The sequence below is a fragment of the Polyodon spathula genome, unplaced genomic scaffold (assembly GCF_017654505.1).
Source record: "Polyodon spathula isolate WHYD16114869_AA unplaced genomic scaffold, ASM1765450v1 scaffolds_633, whole genome shotgun sequence".
NCBI lineage: Eukaryota > Metazoa > Chordata > Actinopteri > Acipenseriformes > Polyodontidae > Polyodon > Polyodon spathula.
This window is the reverse complement of record NW_024472122.1, coordinates 168,834-195,928: the sequence shown is the minus strand read 5'-3', so window position 1 is coordinate 195,928 and position 27,095 is coordinate 168,834. Positions and strand designations below refer to the sequence as shown.

The following is a 27,095-nucleotide window of genomic DNA, read 5'->3' as shown; positions in this document are numbered from 1 at the left end:
AGCTTTGATCATTATGTGTCATGCTGACTGGCAATTGCAAAATCTTCATGTTAAGAGGGGGTTTCACTGAAGTTAAACCAAGTCCCTACTTCAGGACTGAGAGAAGGACGCATCTGCTCTCGAGGCGGGTAGGATGGGAAGAAGTGAAATGAATAAAGCAGCCATTATAGCATTGCTTTTTGAATAAATATACAAAATCTGAGGTAGGCATGTATCCAAGTATAAGACCATGTGCATATTTGCATGATATACTGTACGGACAACCACATTTGTCATCTATTTCTTCTCTGGTTGCTAAGACGTAGCCTTAATTAGCCTCACCAATCACAAGAGGATTCCAAATCATTTGAAAAGATGGATTTGTTTTTACAACCTCACTCAGCTCTATAAATGAGAGGAAATGCCATCTAACAGCCAGCTCTGCCCTGTTACTGATAACCTGCACCGCGCTTCACACTGTGCTTATTACCACTGCTCTAATTCATGCTCCCAACTAAACAGGGAGCAGGTGGAAGTGTAGTTTTAATGGAGTATGTGCTGCAGTCGTTCCTTATTGTGATAAATCAGATCGCGGTGGGTGGGGGTGAGGGTTTGTTCCTGTTGTTTCATGCAGTATTCAAAGGAGTGATAAGGTTTTATTGGGCACAGCAACTGTTTTCTTATGCTGATGTTCATTTTCTTATAGAATACACTACATGCTGGCAATCCATATCTTGTACCAGTGTGCTATCGCATCAGGACCAATGCTGTGCAATATTTGTTCCAAACCCATTGGCTTGCTAAGCCATGCCATGGTCAGCTAATGGATCTTCTAGGGTATTATAATGCAATTCCAGTGAGATTTTCTAAATGTTTTTGTTGCCCTAATGGGTTTTCTCTTTAATGAACTGCCCTGTCCTGAATGATAGCCTCTCAGAAGGTAAAGAAAGAAATGCCACCTTCTTCCCCTCCCGCCCCTCTGTCCCTCCTTCCCTCCTTCCCTCCCTCCCTCCAGGCAGGTCAGTCACACTGAACCAGCAGGAGAGCAGCAGAGTTGCATCTAAAGACAACAGCAATGATTTTGCAGTGATTGATTACAGCTTTCAGCCTGGAACGCAGAATCTCTGTTTAGTTTTCTCATGGAGAAAGCGGTTCATTTTAGGGGAGAGGACAGTTTTGCACACTGTGAGCCATAGTTTCAAAGGGTTTAATATTTGCCTTATAAAAGTTAACAGTTATTTTCCAGTTTTGCCATGCTTATACTATGCATTTGCCATAGTTTATCTATGTGCTTTATAAAGCTTTATTACAGTTTGGTATGCTTTTACCATGGGAAAGTTTTATAAGGGCTAAAATACCAGAATGCATCAATTAGATGATAAGGAAAATACATAGAGAATGATATAAAGCCCTGGAACATCAGTGGTTTTACACACTGGTTTCATGGAATGCATTAGTTCTACTGTCCATATCTTTGTTTCTCCTTCAGTGGAACCTGACATTGTGTTCAGAGCGAGTCAAGTATTTTCAAGAGGTCGCTACTGGAAGTCTTGGGTTGAAAGGTTTGCAGAGTTGCCCTGGTAACCCTGTTTGTCAGTCCATTGCTGTTGACAGGTCTCCTCCCATCAGTTTAATTGGAAGTCTTCAGAACTGATTAACAAGCCTACAGCAGACCAAGTGTTTCATCGACAGAAACTGGGTTAAACATTGTGTCAGCGAAGCTTCCAGCATGGTTATTGTGGGGACAAGTTCCATTTAATCACGTGTGCTGTTTTATATATGTATATATATATATACACACAATCTGCTCTCCCTGTTTGTTTCAGGCATGATGAACAAGTCAGGCGATCTGTAATGTTCTGACAGGCTTTTAAGAGAACCACTGTATGCAGCAGAGCAGGGGAGCACACAGATAGCCAGCCACTCCCAAGAGTCCAAAACACAGCTAACTAGAGCACAAAGGAACAGGCTTCAATACAGGAGAGTCAGGCTGAACTGGAAATCAATTAAACAATTCAGTATGGAAATGAACAGGTGTTTCAACATACTGCTATGAAAACAGTTTCTTCCTGTTCTTTAATCACTTCCTGTGTGGTAGGTTACCTGACTTGATCACAGCTAGGCCATGGGAGTGAAACACTGGAAGTGATTTTTTACCAGGAAGTAGCGGTAACTTTTACTCCTATATCGGTTCCTTTTAAATATTTATATATTCCGAACTGAAGCAAAAAACCACAAGGAGAAAAGGAGAACCCGTTACAGCATATCGATTTTAATGGTAATAAGGGCATTGATTTTTAAGCCATGTTAAGCAATTTAAAATCATTGCTTACTCTACACCCCCAACACCTTACATATGACATTCAGAGATACCCAGGATGACCCCAGTAGCACTGCTAACTAGAGGATGCATCTACACAGTTTTTGTATTATGACTGGATGCATTTTAGCGGGTATAAAACTGAACAGCAGACTTGTTGGGTGTTTGCCTGACACACACAATCACGTCAAGGCTTGTCAATCTGTTTGCTGGGTAGCTTTCGAATGTGTTTTGTGGGAATGCTTTGCTAAAACAATGTGTGCGCTTCATTTCCCAGCCACTATTCATTTTCCCTTTCAATCCCTTCTACGTTATGAATCAGCACAGTAATGTTGACCTTCCCCGTGCTGACGCTATGCATTCACCACCAGTCTTCCCATGCTTGCCTGTGCTCTACCATGCATCTGCTCGGCTTTCAGCATGCTTTACTGCTCTTGTAAACAGTAGGTGTCAATAAAGCACAACACAGCAGTGTTTAAATATCTGAAAAGCCATTTGATCTCTGGGACACATCATGTATAGTAAAGAGATACTTGGCACAGTTGCAGTCAGCTCACGAAAGACCCTTGACCGAACTGACAGACACTGTGACCCCACCCCCTCTCCCACTGGGAAAGCGTTTAGCAGGAGTCGAGTGTACACTGTACTGAGTAGCCAGCTCGCCATGAGAATAGATGAACTGATGCAGCCTCTGACAGTAAAGGATGTTTATACAGTCATACGGAAAACCAGCATCTGTCATGTGATTATGTGATGGATCAAAAATGATATATAATATTGTTGTTCTGGCTAGGGATGCCTTTAATTAAATTCACAGAGGGCATCTGGAGGAGGAGCAAGCCTTCTGGCCAGCCTCCCGGCTTGCAGACTTTCACTGCGCTCCTTTCCCAAACACAGCACCAGGGTTTCTATGGAAATGCGGTCACTGAAAGCGGCCTAGCTGGTAAACAAGGGTCCTCATCAACGAAAAGCCGCCTTTTGTGCTTGTGAGGACAAAGGCTTGCTTACAAAACCTCAGATCTCCTGGCCGCTGGGCCCTGTGTGAAAGAGACAAAACAAAAACCATGCAAGTATGTTTGTGCGTCTTAGAATTGGCGATGAGGCTGCTCTGTAAATACATATCTGTCCAAAACCAGCTAATAAGATTAAAGGGACCAACCATATAGAGATGTGATAGCTACAAAGGGGGCCACATTACATACTCAAATGGGGCAGCACTGTATCTAATAGTGGTTCAGTTAAACAGCCTCCTTTTTATTAGAAAATAATAGCAAGATTAATACAAAATGGAAGCCAATTACATCTTGTTGAACTTGGTCACTTTTACATTACGTCTTTACAAGGCTAAGGCTTTTTTGCATATAACTTGGCCCCCTTTGTAGCTATCAAATCTTTCTCAAGCGCATTGTTTCAGGGGCTGTGAAAGACTTACATTTACAGGTTTAAAAAAACTCACTTTCCATGCCTCACGTGTGTGGGCACAGTTCCACCCTGCAGAGGAAAAGACCACGGAAGTGCAGCACTATCTGAAAAACACAGCTTTGCAATAGAGATTGCTTTGAAGCGACAGCTGTGCCGTAGCAGATATCCTAGAAACGGAACTCAATTCATGTTTTCTACAGTGTGAATTTATTTTGAAAAAGTGCATGCATTGCATCAGCTGCAATCACTTTAATATCCACCCCTCTGTCTTCTACAGGATGCAGGTACGCCTGTATGAGGGGGCTCTGTATGGGATGGATAATGTGCTCTGTTGAGAAACAGGTTTCCAATGCAGTGTTTTGTAACAGTAGCACAAGCCAATCGACTGAAGTTCAGTGCAGCGGGTGGCACGTCCTCACATTAGCAGAGAGGGGTTGTGGGTAACAGAAGCCAGAGGCTTGCAGGAGAGCCTAATCTCATCTTGTTCCCCAGAGGCGCTTTCAGAAGAGCACAGAACACAGCATATCGATTCTATTCATAAAGTAATAAAAAGGCCTGTTTAAAATATTCAGCAAACCTCCCTGCTTAGCATTAGCAATCCAAGCCAATCAAATGATTAGAACGGTGTGAAATATGTCTGAGGGCTTGTTTAGAGATGGACCGTGATCACATTTTGCAAATCAGATCAGCGTTTATGTCATACAACCTCGATGAATAGGTTGCTACATCTGTACTATTATTAACACTACCAATGGAACAAATTAATGTGTGACCTCAATGAATCTGCTCCAGAAAGCTTCTACATGTTTCTTCTTTGCATTACTGGCTGTGGGTGTGATTGTCATTAAGTGATACCCTCCTAACACACACCCACTGCATGCTTTTGCTGTGGCACAAGCATCACCCTTCCCCGAGCCTCGCTCTGTGATCGTCTCACTGAGTCATCTCCTCCAGGAGCCCAGAACTTAAGGGAACTCAATCCTCCCACTTCTTTAGAAATGAATGCTACATCTCAGATAGCGGTTCGGAGGCTGTGTTTGCGAGCTGCTTTAAAATTCTACTTGCCTGCTGATCAGATCAGTTCAAGAGTGTTTATAGAAGTAACCCTTATAAGAGTTTGCCATTGTATTTTTTGCAAGGTAATTTAGTAGTTTTGCCATGCTTTTCTAGTCTACCATGCTTTACCATACTTCTCTAGGCTTTACAGCGCTTCCCTGCGCTTTAACATGCTTTTACTATGCTTTATCACACTTTCCAGCGATGGGAGACTTATATAAGGGAAAAGCCAGCCTCATTTGGGGTTTGCCGTGTTAGAGCCAGTTGCTGTGGCTGGAAATACACTAGAGGGCGCTGTAGCTTATTAACAGAAGGGCTCCTTGTCTGATCTAGCCTGCATTACATATATGTAACAGGAGTCATTTTTTTCATTTTTATTTATTTATTTATTTATTGCTAAACAAACATAAATCGATTAAAAACATACACATGTATGCATAGTACTTTAATTAATTAATGTCGAAATACATATATTTGCATATATATGTATTTCGGGGTCAGCGAACGTCCAGTACAAACCCAGGTGTATAAATAGGTACCAGAACTCGAACACAATTCAGCTGTTTGACACAAAGTTAAAGATTCATCAAGATTAATTGTTACAACGCAACCTCCCAACTTTGTTAAAGCCAGAAATAACCTACAGATTCATTGTAACTGTTTAGCTACAATTGTAGTAATTATGTTTAATTAGAACCGTGATTAATACTGTAACATTGCACCCGAACTGAACTGAGATCAGACGATTGAATGGGACATTATTAAACACAAATTACCTACCAGCCTTCCAACAGGTAAGGATCAAGCGCTTTAAGGGACGTGGGGTGTAGCAGCCGCTAGAGGGCGCTAAACAAGCGGTGTTCAAATAAGGGTTAAAATGACTTTAGTAGTAACAGTTAGGGTTAGGGGTTGAGATTAGGTTAGTTGTAGACATCAGGGTTAGGGGGCCTGATTTTTGCTTGATAACGTCCCATTCAGTCGACTGATCTCAAGCACATCAGCTGAACATTGTGTCAAACAGTGGAAATTGGCTTCTAACACAGTCTGATCAATAAAGGTGTTTAAAGGTGGTTTGGGTAGGGTTTATCAGCAGTATCGTGTTATACTCAGTTGTATTACGTGCATGTATTTATCACAAGGTATGTGAAATAAAGTTCGGGTAGAGCTGGTCGATGACACTTCTTTCCCTAAAGCGAGCTACAATTACTGGTAGTTATTATACAAACACATTCCGATACTTGTTTATTCAGTTGAATATAGCAGCAGTGGGTTAATTTTGAACCAGGACCCTTCGGTCAAGGGTCCAGCGCCCTAACCACTCACTACTCCACACAACGTACACGCGTAATGCGTAGCTCTCAGGACTACATCTCCAGATCCGAGGTCAGCTGTAGGTCCGACCTGTTTTTTGTTTGAGGTTAAGAATAAATTTACATTTTTTGCTTAAAAAAAAAAAAAAAAAAAAAAAAATGTCTGCATGCATGGGTTTAGAGCTTTTAACCTCATCTCACCCCTGAAAGGGGACACACAACTTTGCCCATCATATAGGTGAAACAATTAGCAGCAGCCATTATCAGCAAATCCAATCCTAGCTTGCCTCAATGACAAAACGTGTAATTGTGTTGTTGATTTTTTTTTTTCATATAGACAGCGTGTTCAATTAGAAGCTCCTAACCTTGCGTTAATCTCTAATCGAAGTTAACAAAGTTACAGGAAATACGTTCAATAGCATCAGTCACTGCGGGCAATTTGGGTGTGCAGACGGACAAAACCAAGTGGGAAATAAAACGCAATAACCATTTATCACCCCCCTTCCTAGCCATGCAATTAACACAGCATTATCATTGCTTAAGTGTTTGCTGTAATCAAGCACATTCAAAGGCGTGAATATTGATATTGCAAGAGCAGAATCCCTAAAGCACATAACTTCAAAGCATCTTACTGCAGACGTTTGCATCACTGAATGTGTAATGGTGTAAAACGCTTATTTTATTTAAGGGTTTGCATAGTACAACCCTATTTAGACTCAGTTCAGCACTGCCTGTTCACAGCAGCGCGTTTGGCAATGATCAGAGAAGTCTCCTGGTAAAGCTCATTAAACCAAAGGTTAATATTTCTCTTCCTGAGTCATCCTATAATAAATCCCTCACGAGCAACACAAATCAAATGTGCTCCTTGCTGTAGCTTCAGCACACAGATGGCTGCACCGGGCTGTCCTTCCCTCTCTCCAGATCCACCCGCTTGGGGGGTTTTACGCTGTCACAAAAATTTCTTTAAAGAACATTGCTGTGGCGGCATGATTAATTGCCAGGGTAGGATATGACTAATTCAATCGTTTGTTTATGAAACTGTAATTCATTTCGTTTTTGAAATGTCAGCGCTTTCTCTGCCCCCAGTAATGCAATGTTTTATTGAAGTGTGGCCAATACAAACGGGTTGCATTTACCGTTCTGATGGCTGGGAGAGCACAGGGCAGAGGTGCTTGCGTTTTATTAGCAAATGCTAGAAAGTGTATACAATAGAATGCATGCTATATAGGCTATTTTGCAGTGGTTATATATGTGTGTGTGTGTGTGTGTGTGTGTGTGTGTGGCTTCTAGGCAGATTCCCACTAAAATTGACAAAAAGAGACTTAACCTTTGGTATCGGTGCGTTTACAATGAATTATTTGATATGAACGGTGTGTTTCCAATATCCGTCCCAACTCTAATTTCCATAACTCTGATGTAAATCATACCATTATGTGCTGTAGAAAGAGTGATTGTTTTTCACGTTGCGGTTGAAATGTCCCTCCCATGACTGTAGCCATACTGTACTTTATGGAAGACAAGAAACGCCTCCATGCTTGCTGTCTACGGGCCTTTCCCTGGTACTAGTTCGTGGTCTAGTATAAGTTTTTTTTTTTAAATACATTTGAGTTCAGGAGCTGCTCTTCAATTCTAGCTGCCTGCCATACCCGTGCGTAGGCTTGGCGAGCCAGTGCCTTTATACAAGTGAGCGTCAGCGCCACCTAGTGATCGGCCTCTCGAACAGGTTTCCTTTTGTTTTGCTGAAAACACACTGCAGTGTACTTGATGGTTCCGGAGCTTGCACATAAAAAATACTTTAAAAAGACTCGATATTCTTGAGGAAGGAAGCATTTCGTAGATCCGCTAAAACCCCTACATGGAACAACGCACCTTCTATAACAGCCATATTGAGTAATCTAGTGCTACTGTATGTCACTGGGGTGACACCTGGTGGCCTGATACTGTAAAAACATCCACCCCATGTCTCGTCTCATTAGTTTACTTACCAGTCTAGGGCTAGCAATATTCAAATTCAATGGCAAGGTACAATGTGTTTAATTCACCAGAAGTACGCTTAATGAGCAATATAGGTCAGACTCGACTTTTAAATTAAATCTCATTTTACACTTCACAGACAGTTGTCTCAGAAAATTCCCAAACCAATCACGTCTCTCGCCCAAGACTACACCCCCCACAATGCTTTGCAACATAACCATATGAAGTTTAATCGGTTTGATCCTTTTCAATTGATCTGTTGACATTTTTTGTAATGAAAATATGTGTAATAACCATATGCGATACAAAATATTGTTACATTGATATCAACACAAAAAATGAACGCGCTTTCATATGTAAACTGTAGTTTTTTTTTTGTTCCCCCCCCCCACTGAGTTTTAATAACCTCAATCTGGTGACGTTTACCATTTCCCTAGCAGTTTATGATTAACAAGTTATTCTGCTTTGGGAATGATCGCTAAGCACGGATCACGCAGTCGAGTTTAGTTGTGAACTAGCATGTTGCAATGCTAGAATAACACTACGGACGATGTCTTATTTCCTTCATTCACAAAAGCAATCACTTTGACCGTGAGTTCATTTTTAAAACGTGTTATGTACGAGATTGAAAGCATTAAAGACGGCAACCATGCACTCATTTTGCAAACGGCTGTATAATGCATGGACTTGAAGGGGTATAGTGTGGAGATAAGGTGCATTATTTGGTCGCCTAGCTGTTTGCATGACGTCGCCGCTCACCTGTGAGTGGGTGTAGGGTTTTTACCTGTAGCCGCAGGTAACACACAGATGGAACGGGAACGCGGCAGCTCAATTAGCCGTATTTAATTCGCTCAGGACTGAATTTAAACTAATGGTGTGAGAGTCTAAATCTCTCGAAAACTACACCGTTCAGGTGCTCGGCGCTTCTCCCGACGAGGAAAACCGACACACAATCTCCGGCCAAAACAACACTGCGAACGGGAGGACAAGGTTGACTTCCGGAATTACAAAAAGAAAGGAAAAAAAAAAAAAAAAAAAAAGACAGACAGAACAGAAAGTGAGAATTGGGAGGACCGTCTCCTACCTATGCGGTAAGTCGCAAATTCGCTCTTGTTGGTTGAGAACTTGAATTTGGACTTGACTTTATCATTATCCCTGATTATCAAGTCGTGTGAAGCGATGGCGTGGGACTGTCGGCACCACGCCAACAGCCTTTCAGTTTACAAAGTTGCATGCATAGGCAATATTCATCTCATTTTTCTTATTACTAATCTAGCACAATACAGGCTCCGGGTAGCTGCCAACCTCATATTGGGAATACGGACACCTAGGCTTTTGAAAGTCCGAAAATAATAATTCAGAAACACGTGATTAATCATAACATGGTCTAATTGAAGATCCGAATCAAACTTGGATTGGTAGTTTTATTAATGCTGGTGCTGCCGGTCCCGTTTGCAAAGGCCTTGCAGGTCCTTTCCTGTTTACCTGGGTCATCATTGCTGTGGGGAACAAATACAGGCAAAACCCGGAATAACTATCCTCTCTTTATAGGGCGTTTATCTGAGAGAGAGAGAGAGAGAGGGAGAGAGGGGGGGGGCTTTAAAATTGTTCTGCTTCGACCGAAAATGTGTTTTTCTGAGCGCCGATTTATGTTTTTATATGCTTGAGTCCGTGCATGTCTGAATTCCTGATTTTATTTTTCAAAAGGCACCCCTCGCTCGATACTGTCGTTTTTCTGCTAACTACCTAACCATGTTGTCTTCACCCTTGCAGTTAATTCCAACTGGACTCTTGCAACAGTGCCCAAGCGCTAATGTTAACTCTGCATACGCTACACTGCACACCGGCCATCACACCACTTGCAGTGTCGTTACTGCAACATTACCAGTGAAATTATGTTCTATTGCATTACTTGGCCTTGTCAGCGCTGTAGAAAACAGACTAGTCTGTGTACAGTAGGTGTCGACTAAAACAGCAGGCAATTTGCAACAGTTGAGAGAACCACATTATGTATCAGAGATGGACATACAACTCCGACTGCATAGCAGTTTCACCCTGTCCAGGTGTTTATGCAAGCTTCATGGGCCACACTAGGTAACAGGCTCAGGTGTGTCACGTTAAACTCGTAGTAAAACCTGGAGGGGCTCAAACGGCTGTGCAATAGGAGTCTCATTGCCAGCTCTGTTAATATTCATTATTGGTAGTCTTTTTCAAAGATCCTCTGTTCAGGGATATGGAGTAGGTCTTTGCGCTAGTGTCTTGTACGGTAGAGCGGAAACCAAGAGAAATGTCGTCAATGCTGTACTTCATTGTGTTTTAATGAAGCTTCACTCCTGGTCAATACCTTGGGGGAGAGGTTTTCCTTTGTGTGTTGTAATCTGTGTTGTCTCGGTTTCTTCACTTTAATTGGGCAAGTAGTGTGATGGTGTGCACTAGGACTTGAAGACCGGAGCAGAAAATGATTCTGAAAATTAATAAATAATACAAAAGTGCATGAAGATGCCCCCCCCTCCCCCCACATAGTGAGCTGCATCTTTAAATATGGTGCTGGTGAACATGAATACAGGATGAGAATTTCCTGCAGGCTTTAAGTGCAGATGTGTTGTGCAGGAGCGTTGGCGATAAACCTGCTTGTATATATATATAATATAGTGTGTGTGTATACAGCTCATCCTGTGGCCAGGAAACCTCAAGCTATTTGGTTAAAGAACGGTCCTGTCGTCTTTTATAACCTGCCTTGGAAGCGATTGACAGCAGCTGGAAGTAATATCCCTGTGCAACACGCATGTCATTTAGTGGTTGTCCAATCACCCCATTCATATTGGACAACGTATTAGGAGCACAATAATATGAACATTAGATGCATGTGATTTAAATAAAATAAAAATAGTTTTCAGATAATCAAAATATTAAGCCTCCTGCAGTTTCCAAGTCTGCTCATAATGCCTCTGCTAAAAAAAAAAAAAAACTGACACCACTTTGAGCTCCACAGCCAAGATATTCAGCTTTAGTCGAAGGTATGTGTTGCATGTGAAAGTGTGATTTAAGTTGTTACTGTTTGCCAAATGGAAATCAAAGCAGGGGCTTTTAAAGAATAATTCCCACGGGGGGGGGGGGGGGGGGGGGGATTGTAAATGCATGAAAAACAAAGCAAATTCCATATTTTCCATTTATTTGCATGTATTTGTAATAACACCCTCCTTGTCGGGAATTACCAGTGATTGCAGGAAGGTACACCCGCCCAGTACTTCTATGCTGGGTATTATTGCTTCATAAAATATTTTCAGTTGTAGCTCATGGGCTGTTCCATGTACAGTATGTTACCAGACTACTTCCATCACTCGCCACTCAAAATTGGGATTGCCAGTAAATATCGATGACTGCCTTTTTCATGAAATAGAAGGACACTTCTCATGGAATGTTCATGCATTTTAAAAACAGTGTTAGCTGAGTTCTGACAATTTAAGCTACTGTAAGTTTAATTTGCACAAACAGTCAAAAAGGCTGACTGTTGCTGCTTACATTTTTTGGCTAATTAATAAAACGTTGTTGTGGTGCAGCTGTATTGGCATTCCATATAAGGATCCCCCCCCATTTCATTTTGTAACTATTCTACATGCTAATGAGGAGCGACTTGGTAGATGTCTGAATTATCGTAAATAATGCATTCTTCTTGCTTCAAATCCCTTTCTAGCACATCCTGGTGACTTTAATAGTTAGAAATGAGTACCCAGTTTAGCCTCCCCTGCAACACTGTGTCCCAAGTTGATATAAGAGGTAACTCGGTACGATCCACTGCGGGAAGATTGTTGCAGGGGGACAGGTTAATGGTTACACTCTGATGTACCAGCTGTACTTGGAGAGAAGACATGATTGAGAGCCCTTTAGAGGCCACAGGAGTACCGTACAAAGTGAATCTAAACAAGAATACGTTAGCTAGCATAACTGTTTCATACTCCATACAAAGTTTCTGTTTAACCTAGAAAATGATTACCCTGCAGTGGTATTCTTGCAAGGGGCTATGCTTGTAATGGACATCTCTTGTTTTTTAACTAACATGACAACTTTCCTGATTTTTAGGTCTCTGACATTTTGAGCTATGCCTGGGAACAGTGCAGGGACGCCTCAAAAACCGACCAGCAGAGCCCAGAGGAACACCCCAGTGAGAGATGTGCAACCGAAGAGATTGGGCGTCTCCAGTGACAGTAATTTAAGCCTTGAGGTCCTCGGGGATTTGACCCCAGAACTGCCCAAGTTGTCCAAGGCACGTAAATTGAGAAAAGCACAGCATCGGGATGCCAACGGGAAAGAAATGGAGATTATCGGTTTCATCCCTGGCACTGCAGATAGTCCACCAAGGGCCACCACCTGTGGGTCGTGTGCTGCTGAAACTTGGGAACGATGCAAAGACCTGATCTGCTGCATGGTCACCTGCGGGCAATACAAGGCAGACTCTAGCTTTTACATCCCCTGCGTGTCCCGCTCGGAGTCCTGCACGGACGACGTGAAGACCCCCGAGCCCAAACGACAGAACGGCATCTCGGTCTCGAATCCCACCTGCGGGGTCCCCATGGAGGCGAATCCAAAGAAACCCCTTAACCACAGCTTCAACTACGCCGACGTCAAGTTTAAAGGGGTCCCGGTCTACGTCGATGGCTCAGTCAGCCAGAAACAGAGCGTCCCGTCCTCGCGACCTTCGCTGAGATCAAGGAGAAGCAGTGCGGAGAAGCTGCCAGGGGGCGACCCCAGCAACCGGGGCTCGGACGAATACTACTCCATCGAATACTCTGAGGAGGATCCAGACGAACTCAACAGGTCCGGCGCCGACATAGACTCTCTCATCACCCAGAAGCTGCTGGAGCTTTACAGCTTGCACCAGATTGACCAGCTGGCCAAGTGCACCTCGGACTCGGCCTTCTTCAAGAGGACCAGCGAGATCACAGAGCTCATCAACGACATCACCAGCATCTACAACCTGGATGAGGAGGACGCGGAGTGTCGGCTGGTCCACGGGGTCATTCGCATCAGCACCAGGAAGCCCAAGAGACCGGACCCTCACAAATCCGATTCCGAGAGCAAAAGCGAAGAGCGCAGGAGACGGGACGGCAACCACCTGCCGGACAGCGGAAACGATACAATGATAGAGTCCTCCTTGATCAGCCAGGACAGTAAGAAGTTTTGTGTTTGTTTGTTTTCTGTGACTTCTTCATATACCAACTGATGCATGCCACAGACACTGCAGCTTTTAACGCAGATTGGCAGCGATGCTCTGAGTAACATAACCTATTCCTCGTGGATTTTTCACCAGTTGAGGTGTTCTGTTTTTAATATTAAATGTACAGCTGATTTTACAGACCCTGTTTAGAATTAGTATTGAACCAAGTAATGCTACAGTGCCTAGGGTAAGGTAGTCCAATGTTGGTGCTTAAGCAATGTGACTAGTGGTAATAAATATCATAAAGGCGAGGCGGGGCTAACCTGCACACAGGTCTAGGTATTTCAACCCACAACTGCAGACCACTCTAGTAAGAAAGATTAATTATACAAGACACTGTGGGCTGGTTTCAAAGACCCTGATCAGTAGTCTTGATTTGCCTTATCCAGTAAAACATTAGGTAGCCAATCGTGGTCTGTGAAACGGACTGTGAAACTAACATTACCCTAGGGCACTTTCTGTAGTGCTGTAAGGTCAGTTAAGAATGGCTGAAACATGTAACATTCTGCAGTAGCCAGAGATGTCGCTTTAAATGCAATGTTGAGGATATCATGTAACGTGAACCAAGCCCTAACTTCCTTTTTACTGTGCGACATGATGTACCAGGAGCTCCCCCTCCCCCTCTTTTAAAACCTGTTTGCTGGTATGTCACTTCATGAGCAGAAGTACGGAGGTGCTATTGCTGACTGCAAAGGAAGTTTATAAAAACTACAGACTAAACTGCGCTAGAACCGTTTTTCTGATGGATCTGTTTCCAGTTTTTTCTACACTGTGTTGACATTCTTAAGACACGCAGAGTTGAACTGGGATTGCCAGAGTCGCTAGTAGATTACTCATGCTCGCATAGCGAGCTCTGTGTTTTGACACATGATCCTTAATGTTTGTTTGCTTAATCCACAGTGATGCAGACTATGTTGGTATAAACTGACTCTGCTAAAAGTGTGCTGCTTAACACATTTTCAGTTGGCACGATGAGAACCTGAATGTCAAGGACCGTAAAGTATTTGCATTTTCAATTGCTGATTTATCAGCTTCACATTATCACCGTAATCGCTGTGATATTCGTTATTTTAACTCCTAAACAGGGTTACTGTTGATAATAGCTTTATCCGTAATCATTTTGAAGTACAAGAAATAATCAAACCAAATTTATAGATCATTCTGTACATCGATTTTAACCTTGCACCTTGTTCAGGTATTCAAAAATTAAGTGAAGTTTTTTTTAAGGACTTTTTTCAAAGCCCGTTTTGATTAATTCAATTAAGATTGAAGTTAATGGAACAGTTTTTCCACTGTGTGGGGGGGTTTATTCAAGATTCAAGAACACTCTTATAGAACAATCTTTAAAATTGTCCTTATACACTTGTGAATAGGGCATGTTATTTAAAATCACCAGGTTTTTGGAAATAGGAGGACACCAATCCCAGAAGCAACAAACCTGACCTTTTCTATTAGATCTTTTCTCTGTATATCGCTATCTTTTAAAGAATGCAACACAAAACATAACATGTAAATGGAAAAGTATATTCTGATGCAATGATAATGGTACAAAAATGCATTTAATGGTTGCTGATCTTGTTGTGCTCTGCAAGTAACTGCTGTTTCATCTAATCAATACAGATCTTGAGGTTAAAATTTCAGAGGAGACAAGTTCGGACAAAATTGCGCGGAACATGAGGTTCCAGAGCACACAAGGTAAGATACAGATGTACATCCTAAAGTTTACTTTGAACAGGACAGTACATGATCAAGCAATGCTTTTTATCTCTGTATTTTACAATAGACTTAGTGTTAAAACCCTTTTTTGTTTGTTCCCTTTTTAAAATTGATAATTGCAATACTCTCAAACATGTCTTGGGGCAGATGGCTAGTGGTCCTGCATGTTTTGCCTTGATTACTACATAACTTGGTTCCGTTGAAAAGATAATCCGATCCTTTTTTGGATGAATTCAATAGATTTTGAGCTAGCTGACTCGTGTGTGAGTTGTAAGCTGTGAGTTTAGGTCCAGCTACATTAGTGATTGTGCTAAATCTGCTCTGTTTGGAAATGTATGTTACAGCTGGCATGTGTTTTCATGTAGGTTGGGTTAAAGAAAAGCTGAATTTGAGTTTTCAGGGAGTCTTGCACTTCTGCGTTCGGAGTGAATTTGTCCCCCCTTCAATGAGCTTGGTACTATCATTAACAAACCAGCTGCTTCTCCTATTTACTGACCACACTGCTTTACAGCCAGTGACATGCTTTGCAAAGACACACCGGATTTGATGCGAACTAGGAAATCAGACTTCCTGAAAGTAAGGCATTTAAACAGCTTCTTTTTTAAAACCTAGCATGCTAGCATATATATTAAAATGAAAATGCATGCTTGCTATAGCGTGTTTCTTTCAAAACTGCACATGACACCTACATGTAGAGAATGACAGTGCACCACAGGTAAGAGAGTTTGAATTATTTCATTGCAAGTACTTTAAGCATGCAGGTTCCAGGTGCTTTTAGCCTGTGTTTGGGGGTCCTGTATGTGTTGATGTATAGACAGTTAGACCCAGAAAGTCACAGCAAAATAAGCATTTGTCCCGGCTATTGCTACAAAACCTTCAAATTTAATATCCACGGAACGTGGTTAAATTTAAAAATGAAACTGCAAGAACATAAACCAAGTAACAATGAGCATATATCTACAATAGACACATTTTAGACAAAGATCAGGAGTCTTTAGATATCTCCTTATTTTTCTTATAAAGATTTGGGTCACTTCTTGCTAGTCTTGTCCCTTTTTTTAATTTGAAAATGTGCCTTTGCTGATTAGTCTCTGTGGATATTCTTTCTGTGTTCTATACACTTTTGCTCCTCCGTGTTTCTCTTCTGATCTAGTTCTGTGGGTGCACGTTGCTTTACTTGCACAGTACGGTGACGCCACGTTATCATAGCAGACACTTCATGAAGAGCTTCTTCGTGCTTTCGTTTGGTCACTGCAGCGATCCAACAAATAAGATTTATTGCTTTTACTCTGAGGCTGTGATCATCCATCCCAGATTCTGACATGGAATCTCCCTCCTGAGTAAACATGCACACCTTTATACATGTGGATCTTGTTTACAATTCCTGCGAAGTTTGAAATAGGAAATTCCCTGCAACCATTTACTGTAAAGCGCAGAAGGAAGTAGTAGGCATTAAAAAAAAAAAAAGCCATAAGATTGAGCTGATGGATTGCCTTGAACCTCTCATTGATGAGCAATTACATCTGTAGGAGGATCTGACTAATAAGAGGTGCATCGCAGTTTGAAAGAGCAATTGCAAGGCTTGGCACTGTTAATCAGTGCAGCTATAGACTTCCAAGCTCTGTAAAGAAATATAGGCAGAGAAGAACAGTGGCTTGTATCCGATATAAAACTACTGTGTTTTGTTTACCCTTTTCATTGCCATTTTATAAGACTGGTCTTATCACTAATGCAAGTTATGATAGATTAATATTTAACACAGCCTGTAATAAAAAAAATATATATATCATCCCATTGACTTTAGTATTGACCTCTTGACCTTAAGCATCTGGTGTTGCCAGTTTGATATGATGAATAGTTCTGTTGAAACCCCTTGCCATTTTTTCTTTGCATTGTGTCATTAATAGGTGTGTGCTGACACACCTGCTCATAATTGCCTGCAAGAAGTATTTATCGGCAGGTATTAGATAAATCTGTTCATTGTGTTGATTTCAAAGCAAGAAAAGCTGTCCTTCCCTCACCTTTACAGTGGCACACCAAATCGATGGCAATTAAATTCCGGATTGGAATTTTCCTCTCATCAGGTGTGCTGACATTTTTACTGCTGTAGTGCTGATAAATACTTCAGGGCAATTAAGAGTACAGCTATCGGCACACACAGTGTCATTCATTTCTGTATTTCCTTCAATACAGAAACTCAACTCTTAAGGGCTTTTCAGTAGGTCTTGTAATCCAAATTGTGGCATTTGGAACGCAGTTTGAGGTTAAGGGTGAGAGAGAGGATGCAGATATGGTAGGATAGCTCACCAGCTTTTCATGATATGTTATCAAAAGGTAAGAATCTGTACTTTTCAACAGGCTTACTAATTAAAAGCTCTTATTGTAGACTTAAGTTCTTTTAAATCACTACTGGCTTTGAAATGTTAAACCACCTTTTTTTTTGCACAAGCAGAGATCGAAATAAGACTCATTGCATAGTAGTCTGATCTGTTCCTGGATTAAAGTTTAATAAGACACACCTGAGCTTGTTACCCATACACTGTGACTAACAAGCTCCTAGTAAAACCCAGAATGGATTAAACTGCTATGCTTTAGGAGTAGTATTTCTATCCCTGACTGTAGGGTTCCACGGACCACCTGAAAAATATTATACAAAGTATAAATCTATTTCTTGACAGAATTTGTGAGTTATGATGAGCTCTGTTTTGTTGTGTAACTCCTGTTCTGTTTTATAGTTTCAGGGTCTCCAACAGCGAACTACAGCTCTCTCCCAGAAACTGAAACCAACTCATCAGGGGCTCCATTGCTCAAAACCCTCCTGAGGACATCGGTGTCCTGAAGGCTGTCCTGTACCCGGACTGCAGTCCAGCAGTTATAAGAGAGAGCCTGTCTGCCAGACTCTGCAGACTGAGAGCCTGCAGCATCTCTCTTACTGTGAACCCACTCTGTCTCCGCATTGTTGTCTCAACACCAGAATGCGTGGGGGCGTATTTCTCCCCCCATATCTTATTGGAGATGTACTACTGCTTTTTAAAGCTTGCTGTTTTGTTAAACAAGTGAATTGCCTGTTGATGGGTAACAGCAAATTGCCACTGACAGAACTGCAGATTATAAAATAGATTTGTATGTGACAGGATCTCGTCTGGAATGATCTCTTCAAGCACCGAGCGATGTGTATGGCACTCCTGTCCAGGGACATCTGAGAACAGGCCTGTGAGCATTTCATGGATTTTTGGATCTGCGATGTCTTGTTTCTCTGCCTTCAGTTTTTTTGGAAGTGTTTTGAACATATCATCTTAGTAGAAGGGTGAAAAATGTACTTTGGGGAATATTTTTGTAGCTTTGTTTCTCTAAAAAAAAAAAATAGCTTAAAACAGCAGGATTCTGAAATGTAATAAATTATATAGTGCAATATGTGTTTATAGTCGTATTGTGTAGAAAGGTAGATTTGTTCCAATTGTTCATCTGCAAAATAGGAGTTGTAAATGTGGCAGTACAGTACAAAGTTTAGCGTTGTGTGTTTTTCTTACCAGTTTGTAGCTGTGCGTGATCACTGGGTATGTTCCTTGCTGTCTGCGGGACAGTGATCTACCTGTAGCATGCTGCCTTTCTGTGCCTAGCTGTATAAAATAGCTGTATATAAATAAGAGGACGTTTGTATATATTTTGGAGAAGACATTTGAGTTAAGGATAGTTTTTGTATTGTCAAGAAAGGGTAAACAATAAAAATTTTGAAATGCATGTGGGTTGTGTTTTTTTTTTTTTTTTTTTTTCCCCCTTTCATGGTGTTATTCCTAGGTTAGTTTAGTTTATTAACGCTGTGCCCACAGGGCTAGCACAGGTACATCTCAATAGTGTGGAACTAATACAAAGAGAGACCTATCTAAACCAGACTCACTAAAATAACAATAAACTAATTCCAAACAATTCCTATACATACAAACATTTAAAAAAGTGAAATCGCATATTTGAAGAGTAAGTAGCTGTATATTATTATTTTTATTTCTCTGCGTTCAGGAGCTGTTCTGTTTAAGCAGTCTAGATCAGCAGACAGTCACGTGATGGCGAGGCTCTTCGTGTCTGATTCATTGTAAGAGGCTGGTCATCAGATGCCTGCTGTAAATGCAATTCATGTTGCATTGCTGTTAACTCCGTTGTTGCAGCTCTCGATTATACACATAGTTGATCAGACCTGTATTACGCGTGTGTGTGTGTAAGAGAACCTGCACAACGTGGTCTATGTGTTCCTCCCGAGTGCCAGGCAAAGCACTTGAACATGCACTGTATCGAAGTGAAAATTAACTGTCAACAAATTACTTCATTTAGGTTATGTGTTTTTGGGGATTTTTTTTTTTGGGGGGGGGGGGCGCAATTTGACCACAGTTTCCTTTTTTTCTATCTGTCTTTGCCATAAAAAACCAGCAGCTGCTTAGTAGTGAGTCACAAAAGAAGTGCAGGTTTTATTTGTGTTTAGAAATTCAACATCATCGTCTATTCATCCAAACAGTATGTTCTAGAAGTGTTCCCCCTAACCATACCTCTTATCTGTCACGTATGCATTTTAGCAATCAAGCATAATATTTTTTGTCTTGCAAACATAATATTCTGTATTCCTGCTCCCAGATGGTTTTCAAATAGGATTGTGTAAGCAGTCCAAGAATGTTCAGAGCTCGCCTCCGCGGTGAAAGCTGCTCGGTTTTGTCCTGGAGCAGTGTTGCAGATGTTGTAGGGCTGGTTTGGAGAGCTGCACGAACAGAAACGAAGTGAGTCATTTCGCCTGCATTGTTCTTTGCACCCCTCTGGCACGTTGCGTTACACTGCACAGCAAAGCATTCGTGGGTCTGAGTCAAAAGAAAGTAATCGGGCTGTTTTATTATCCCAAGCGCTTCATTAAACCTCTTTAATTCAACGGGGTATTTAAACACTTTGATAGCTTGTTCTACTAAGTAGTTAATTAAACAAACAAAAAAACAGCGCTCTGAAGAGCTCCACTTTTCAATAGAATAGCGCGTTGAAGCGCTCTGAAAGACCCTGCTTTTATAAATGATCCGATTGTTTCAGAAACCAGACGATCCCGTTTTGAAACACGAGCTTGCAAAACCCTATTGATAGCTCTGACTCAGGGTCTGAACTGCGAACAATGAAAGAAGTTTTAACGCCAGCCTATAATGTGCGGGTTACCACCATGAGTAATTGTTTACGTTTCCTGCTTAAACTCTTGTGAGATTTCAGAGTTTCTCACCCTGGTTGTGTTTGATTTTTAAAAACATCTCTTCCAGTTGCACTACACTGCTCTGCAGTGTGACTGTGTGTGTGTGTGTGTGTGTGTGTGTCTCCCGATGGTATTGTAAATTTACGATCACCCCGCTTGTAAACCTGATTAATCGTCAACAATACGGTAAAATATCAAAACGTTAATAGTTATAATGGGGAATTGCTGGGCTGAGCTTGTGCAAGGGGGTGGACCGCTCTCAAACCTGCAGCGCAGGATAGCGGAACGGCTGGTCAGCTTTCAAACCAGGGGCCTGTCACAGCTCGCTAACAAAGAGGCAAGTCCTCTCTAGCTAGCCTCTCAGGGCTGGAGTTTTAATCCACTCTCAAGTTAAACACGTCTGGTTTCAACTGAGTGATAAGTGGACTGGGACCCTAGGACCAGCTGTGGTGAAGGGTTCAGTTTCAACCAGTCCTCAATTATTTCTAAATTTGTATTGCATTCTGGTGATGACTTTTGCAATAATAATAATATTTTTTTGCCTTTCCTGACAAGTCATCACAAAGCGCTGTACATAAAAACACAAACAATAAACATAAAAATGTCAAAACTTTAAATAATAATAATAATAATAATAAAAAAAACATCTTTCACTGCAAGTTTCTGTTTGATATTCTCGCCAGTGAGATTCTGGGTGGAGCGCTCCCCTACACACCTGTGCAAAGATAGCCCACCTCAATCATGACCTGAACACCCCGTCCTGGGCCCCTCTCTCGCAACGATCATTTCCAAGACTGTAAACCGCCTACAAATCCTGCCAGGAGAGCCCCTTTCATTTTCTTGAGATTTATGGAGCATTAATAAAACAAACAACGAAAAAAAAAACGTTTTAAACATTTTCAGCAAGCGGTAACTGAAGCATGTAAATGCTGTTAAGAACTCTTTGGGGGGGGGGGTACTATAAATTTTGTTTATCGTCCCGTATTTGAAGTGTCCCATAGAAAGGAGTGTTCTGTTTATATTTTGTTTGGCTTCTTTCTTTGAAGACGTATTTGGTTTTCACGAGTAAAAAGGTCACTGTAAACGCAGTGAAAGGTTCTGGTTTCAAAGCTGCACCCTCACAAGCATTTGGACCTGTTAATAGTTAATTAACCATGTGATGTGTAAATACGGGCCCAACAGACCAGCACGCAGCTCAGCGCTCTGCGTTAAAGTTGGGTGTCAGTCCTGTATATCCGAACACGAATATACAAAATCAACAAGTTACAGTAAAGCATTAGCTTTATAATAACGTGTCAGAAAAGGATTGGACATACAAAAAACAAAGCTATGTAAACCCTTAATGACACACCTGTAACTCACTATGAAACAGTAACGCGCATAATTAGGGCTTTGAAATATCTACATTGCTTCATGAGTATTGTAATAATTGCATCAACGCCTTGAAGAATCTAATAACAGCTCAGGACTGTTAAGTGTACTGTGCTCTTCAATGAGTTTCAACTGTTTATAGCGCTCAATAGGGAATACTGGACAGTAATTTTTTAAAAGTGGAAAATTACAATATAATGCTAAGAACCGAACATCCCAAGAGTGCTTAAGAAACTTTGTATTATATCACAGTTTTTTTTTCAGTTTACCTTAATTTTAAATAGCTTTAATAATAATAATAATAATAATAATAAATAATAATAATAATAATAATAATAATAATGCCACAAGGCCTGTGTGACTTGTTTAAAGTTACTGTAATTACATGTTTTCCCACTAGAGGACGCCAATCAATAAGCAAAACTGTTATCTGTGTAAAAACATCATTAGATTATTATTATTATTATTAATGTTATAATTATCATCCATTAAGGTCTTTATGTAGAGGTGATTTCCACATGCTAAACATTGTATTTAATTGTTAAAACAATCCTTCGGGATCCACGCTGTGAATGCAGGCTGTTTTGGGTGAGCTGCCGAAGGCTGTATCTTGGGAACAGCTTGTTTGAAAGTGATGAAGCTTGGAATGGGCATCACGGTTTTAGGTCAGGCTGGGTAATTATATTCTGCTTTTTAGATTTTTAAATACCAGTAGCTCGTTGTTTTCAGGGAATCGCTGACTGAGTGCTTGACTGAATGCCATCTATTGAGAACTGCTTTCCTACAAAATGAAAAAAAAAAAAAAAAAAAATCATTGTAATAACAAAGCCTACACAGGAAAATATATTGATCTTTTTTTTAACGTGAAATCGCACAGCCCCACTTTAATTTACATCCAGAATTTAGTTAGGAAAGAAACTCTTGCAATTTAAAAGCAATATTTTTATTGGAGATATACAGTAAGCTTGCATTATGACTAGCTTGGTTTTGGTGCCCCGCCTCACATTTCAGGGCACAAATTTGAAATGTCTCATAGCTGGTGCAGGCAGTTCAACATTCAACAACACAAGGAGGTCAACTCCAAGCATAGCCCTGACTGCAGGGGACTGAGGTGGGGTGAAATGTACTTGGCTTGATTACTGTGGTAGCTACCCCTGATTGAAGGTTCAAATGAATGTGTTACCTTCTTAGTTCAAAATCTAATTGATATATGGTGCTGGCTGCAAGGATGGTTCCTGTCAAGATATTTCCTGTCTGATCCTTATCCAAGGATCTGCTGTTCTATCTGAAATACTTCAATCAGTGTATAATTAGGTTTCAGATTTAACTAAATCCACCTAGATCATATTATATAGATTAAACTACAATACAAAAGAAGCAAAGTAGACCAACATTTCAGCTAATGCTTTCTTCAGACAGAGTGGAAACAATAGCATAAACCAGCAGGACGACTCAGACCTGTTACTGAGACTCCTTCCTGAAACTAACCTGACAATTACACTGGATATAGCCATCCTTATCCCAAACAACAGCAGCACAAAAATCAACTGTGAGAAACATGAGTGAGTCATTGTATGCATCCTTATAAAACTTCACATCAATAAAAGCAAAGCAAAGTGTAATAGAGAATTGTTAAGTATTGGAAAGCTCAGAGAGGTGCGGTCAAGCATGTTAAAAAGCATGGCAAACTATGACAGAGGCACACTTCAACAAAAGCATGGGAAAACTGCACAATGCATTGTGCACACCATTTACCAGGGTAACCGTTCATAAGGACAGCAATAAATAATTGCGCAGAGCAATCCCAGTTTGTGTTATTTGCTGAAAGGCGCCGTCCTTCCCATTTAATCAAGAGTAGTTTACTTGTTAGGGTGATACTTTTGCCCACTCTCTTATTGAGTGTAGAAGGGACATCAAATGATGATGCAGTTCAATGCCATACCAGTGCTGTAACAGTTTCCACACCCATTAGCTCATAACTAATATGTGATTTATTGCACCAATTAAATTGTTACTCCCAGGTGTGCGGCTGGCACCGTCCTACCCTGCCGTTAGCTTGTCCCTGTGCTGTGTTTGCTCAGTGAGGGCTGAAGGAAGTAATCTGCCTTGTTTTTCAGGTCTGTAACATGAGTTCATGCAGGTAAGTCACTCAGCAGGGCAAGGCCTAGACAAACTGCCTTTCACCCACAGCTACCTGTCAGCCCAAGGTCTTCTTCATGACTGGAGAACCTCCAGTAGTTCAGACAAACAAGCTACAGAAAGCTCTTCAGTGGGTTGCTAAAGGAGCCAGTCACCCCCATCTCCAGTAATGAGCAGCAGTCAACGCTGTGTGCTATTGTGAGATACAGGTTCTGCAAGCTAAGAAGCAATGGGGAATTCAAGTTGCTCCTGCTTAAATAGTAAGATGGGTCATTGATTTGCGTTTATTGCTTTCCAGGGTTTATAAGAAGTTAGTTATGATTTGGGGTTGTGGTTTTAAGGTTATTACTTGAAAGAGCCCTTCGTTAATGTGGTGTAGCAGCTTTATAGCAACGATACTGTCGTTATCGCTGATCCTTTTTGTAAAAAAGTAAAGATATTTCCATTGCATTAAGTGTATCAAATGTTAGTGTTACAGCAGACTGTATCCTTATACGCGTTTACCAGTTTTCACATGGTTATTATATGCATTTAACGTTGTTTTCCCTGGTTTGTCATGTTTATTAATATGCTGTAATTTGCAATGCTTGCTATGCCTTACCATGCTTTCACTTTCCTTTAATACATTTGCTATGGGAAACTTTTACATTGTGCAATGATCTGCTGCTACAATTTTTGTATTTAGAGCCACGATTGCTAAGCTTGCTTATTTCTAGCTTTTTTCATCACGTTTAAAAACAAAACAAGTGGTGTAATCTATTTGCACAACCTCTGACAAGGGATTGGCCCCCTGATCAACCAGAAAACAACGTGTGACCTGCCCACTTTACATCAGCATCCTGGGGTTGAACTCTTCTTGTTTTCTCTTACCCTTCATTAAGAAAAACAGCTAGACATTATCACAGGTATATTACAGACTTGTTCATTTTTATTTTTCCTACCATAGTTATCAAAACCGTGCGCACTCAAAATGTTTGAAAAAATAAAAAAACAACCCTTTTCTATTCTTTAATGGTAGTTCATGGCTTCATCAGTTTTTATGATTTTTACTAAGTTCATAAAACCCGCTTATTAAATTGTGATGGAACTTGGTATTAACCTTTGATAGTGCCAGATTTTAGAGAGATTGGGGCCTGTCTGTCAGTTTGTGCATCCCTCCATTTATATCACACTTTCATTTTTGCGGATATCAGGTGAAGCGCTTTTGTTATTGGGCGTATCAGGCCGACACACACACAGGATTTTTCTCGTTTAGTCTTTTTTTAATGAAAAATAAAGGCTTTTCAAAGCATCTCGTATATATTTAAAATATAATTTAAAGACACACACAGACACATTTTTGTACAGCAACACAAATACTAACATAACTCGGCAAAAGTCATTTCTAACAGTCAGCACTAACAAACGAACTTGCCATCTTATCCAACTGTTGTGGATATTGCCCAATATATATATATGAATACAGCCTGCATTGAACAGTGTGCCTTGTATACAGCATAGCATACAGTAAATATGTAATGTGTTTTATTTTTTACACATGAACTCGCACAGGGACACTTTCATAAGAGCGGACAATATGACATACTGTCTTGGTTATGTACTGGTTATCCACAGGACTCGGTTATCCGAGTCCACCCAGTCTATCTTTCAGAGTTTCTGTCCTGGTTTTCCTGCCGTGCCCCTGTCCTTCACACACACTGGAGTCGACTCCAGACTCCAGCTGCTTTGAAGCCCGACTCCGAAGCAGGCTGACAGGCTGTGCCCAGCACCGCCAGTGATAGCGATAACGCGGACGGTAAACACACTCCGTGCATCGCCCACACCCCAGTTCTGTTCGTTTATTTAGCGAGGAGCATTTCCGCCAGCAGCTCAAGTAAGTCCGCCTGGCCGATGACGGGTCTGAAAAACAGCTCGGTGATGAGGGCTGGAGGGATAGTCTTCAGGGTGGAGGCGGTAAGCAGGATGCGAGCAAAGCGCCCCCTGTCTTCGGGGTGAAGAGGCACCAGGATCTCGCGAAGGGCTCGCTGGGCTTCCTGCTGCAGGCTCTCGATAAACAACGAGCTCCGGAGCCCAGGGACGTCTGCGGGGAACACAGGGGCAAACACAAGAGGCGTTTAGCATAGCACAGCGATCAGCTGGAAGCAAGGGGCCAACTGGTGTGTATTTATAAATATGCGGTCTTTATCTAGGTCCTTTATATAAAAACAGCCTGTTGATCATTTTGAAAAACACCCTTCAGTGGTTGTTGTTCTCTACAAGTTTGACAATAGAAACATTCAGGCAGGCATGCATATAGTTGTTTATGATTCACTGGGATTATAATATTATGCATGTGGCAGTAAAATGGACCTCACTGTACTTTACATACATTTAGTGGGGTCATTGTAACACTGCCAACTAGTTCTTCATACTGTTGTTAGATTTGTTTTTTGTAAATATACCTTTAAATTAAATTGATTCAGTTTAAAAGCCACAAACTTAATCTTTACTTCAGGTTTGGGAAATCATCTTCTTAATTATTAATAAGCTGGGGAACTCGCTTTGAATATATTGTAAATATACACTGCATACAATTCAAAGCTGGTTATGTTTGAATTCCAGTTGAGCTGCAGATAGCTTGTAAAGAAATAACCCACTGCTCACCAGGATTGAAGAGCATGGCTCCTTTCAGATATGCGTATTCTTTAGGACTGAGATCCAGGCTCCAGAACTTATTAAGGCAGGATTTGAGTCTCTGCACTCCAGCCAGCGTGGGGTGCGCCCTGTCCGAATCCTCCCTCTGCCCGTTGAGGAGGATCCTCTTCAGCATGCTGGGGGCTGGCGAGTCGGTCACCTCGAAGCTCACCCCTTCCTGGGCCAGGCCCAGGATGAAGAGGGGGGCCCAGCCGCTCTGGAGCAGGGACAGCTGGTCCTTGCCGGGGAGCTGCTGGAAAGAGGGGAGGTTCTTCATGAAGCTGACGGTCCTCACCAGGACGTCAGAGGCCACTTGACAGGTCTGGACGGGGGTCTTCAGGCAGACTGACCTCCGGACCTCGCAGTGGCAGTTGCGCTGCGATACGCTGTAGCTGTGGTAGTTGCTGTTGCTCTTGCGATTCTCCTTCTGGCTCAGGATGTTGTAAAGGATGGCATTTGGCTGCTGCTCCCCATTACTGGCGCATCGGCAGCCGTTGTATAATTCCTCAAAGCAAGCCATCGTGCTTCTCTTCCAAGGACAGTAACTATCAATTCAAGTGCTTCGGCTCTCCCTCTATCACTCAGCACAGCTGTGTACTGTTAGAAATGTTCGTCTCTGCAATGGAATCAGGATTTGCGCACTCCAGAGTGGCTGCCTTATGCACCTGTCTCCACGCTCTACTGCTCTATTTATAAAGGCTTTCCCCT

General features: G+C 41.5%; 2 protein-coding genes across 2 annotated transcripts; one reads left to right on the top strand and one right to left on the bottom strand.

Annotated features, from left to right (window-relative positions):
• The first annotated feature begins 8,515 nt into the window (after positions 1–8,515).
• LOC121308309 (keratinocyte differentiation factor 1-like) lies at positions 8,516–18,738 on the top strand. The gene is made up of 4 exons (XM_041240636.1): positions 8,516–9,152; positions 12,142–13,229; positions 14,897–14,971; positions 17,728–18,738. The coding sequence occupies exons 2-4, from the start codon at positions 12,161–12,163 to the stop codon at positions 17,829–17,831; spliced, it is 1,248 nt and encodes a 415-aa protein (XP_041096570.1). The 5' UTR covers positions 8,516–9,152; positions 12,142–12,160; the 3' UTR covers positions 17,832–18,738.
• Positions 18,739–25,007: 6,269 nt separating this feature from the next.
• Positions 25,008–27,071, bottom strand: LOC121308292 (nuclear receptor subfamily 0 group B member 2-like). The gene is made up of 2 exons (XM_041240606.1): positions 26,358–27,071; positions 25,008–25,794 (listed from the first exon to the last, which is right to left on the bottom strand). The coding sequence occupies exons 1-2, from the start codon at positions 26,905–26,907 to the stop codon at positions 25,553–25,555; spliced, it is 792 nt and encodes a 263-aa protein (XP_041096540.1). The 5' UTR covers positions 26,908–27,071; the 3' UTR covers positions 25,008–25,552.
• Between the last annotated feature and the right edge of the window lie 24 nt (positions 27,072–27,095).

What these genes read in the sequence shown, in the direction of transcription:
- LOC121308292 (XM_041240606.1), bottom strand. Translation starts at nt 26,907, where the DNA reads ATGGCTTGCTTTGAGGAATTATACAACGGCTGCCGATGCGCCAGTAAT. An exon ending in AGCCATGCTCTTCAATCCTG is followed by an intron (nt 25,795 to 26,357) that starts GTGAGCAGTGGG and finishes TGTTCCCCGCAG; the next exon opens with ACGTCCCTGGGCTCCGGAGC.
- LOC121308309 (XM_041240636.1), top strand. Translation starts at nt 12,161, where the DNA reads ATGCCTGGGAACAGTGCAGGGACGCCTCAAAAACCGACCAGCAGAGCC. An exon ending in CTCCTTGATCAGCCAGGACA is followed by an intron (nt 13,230 to 14,896) that starts GTAAGAAGTTTT and finishes TAATCAATACAG; the next exon opens with ATCTTGAGGTTAAAATTTCA. An exon ending in GAGGTTCCAGAGCACACAAG is followed by an intron (nt 14,972 to 17,727) that starts GTAAGATACAGA and finishes TCTGTTTTATAG; the next exon opens with TTTCAGGGTCTCCAACAGCG.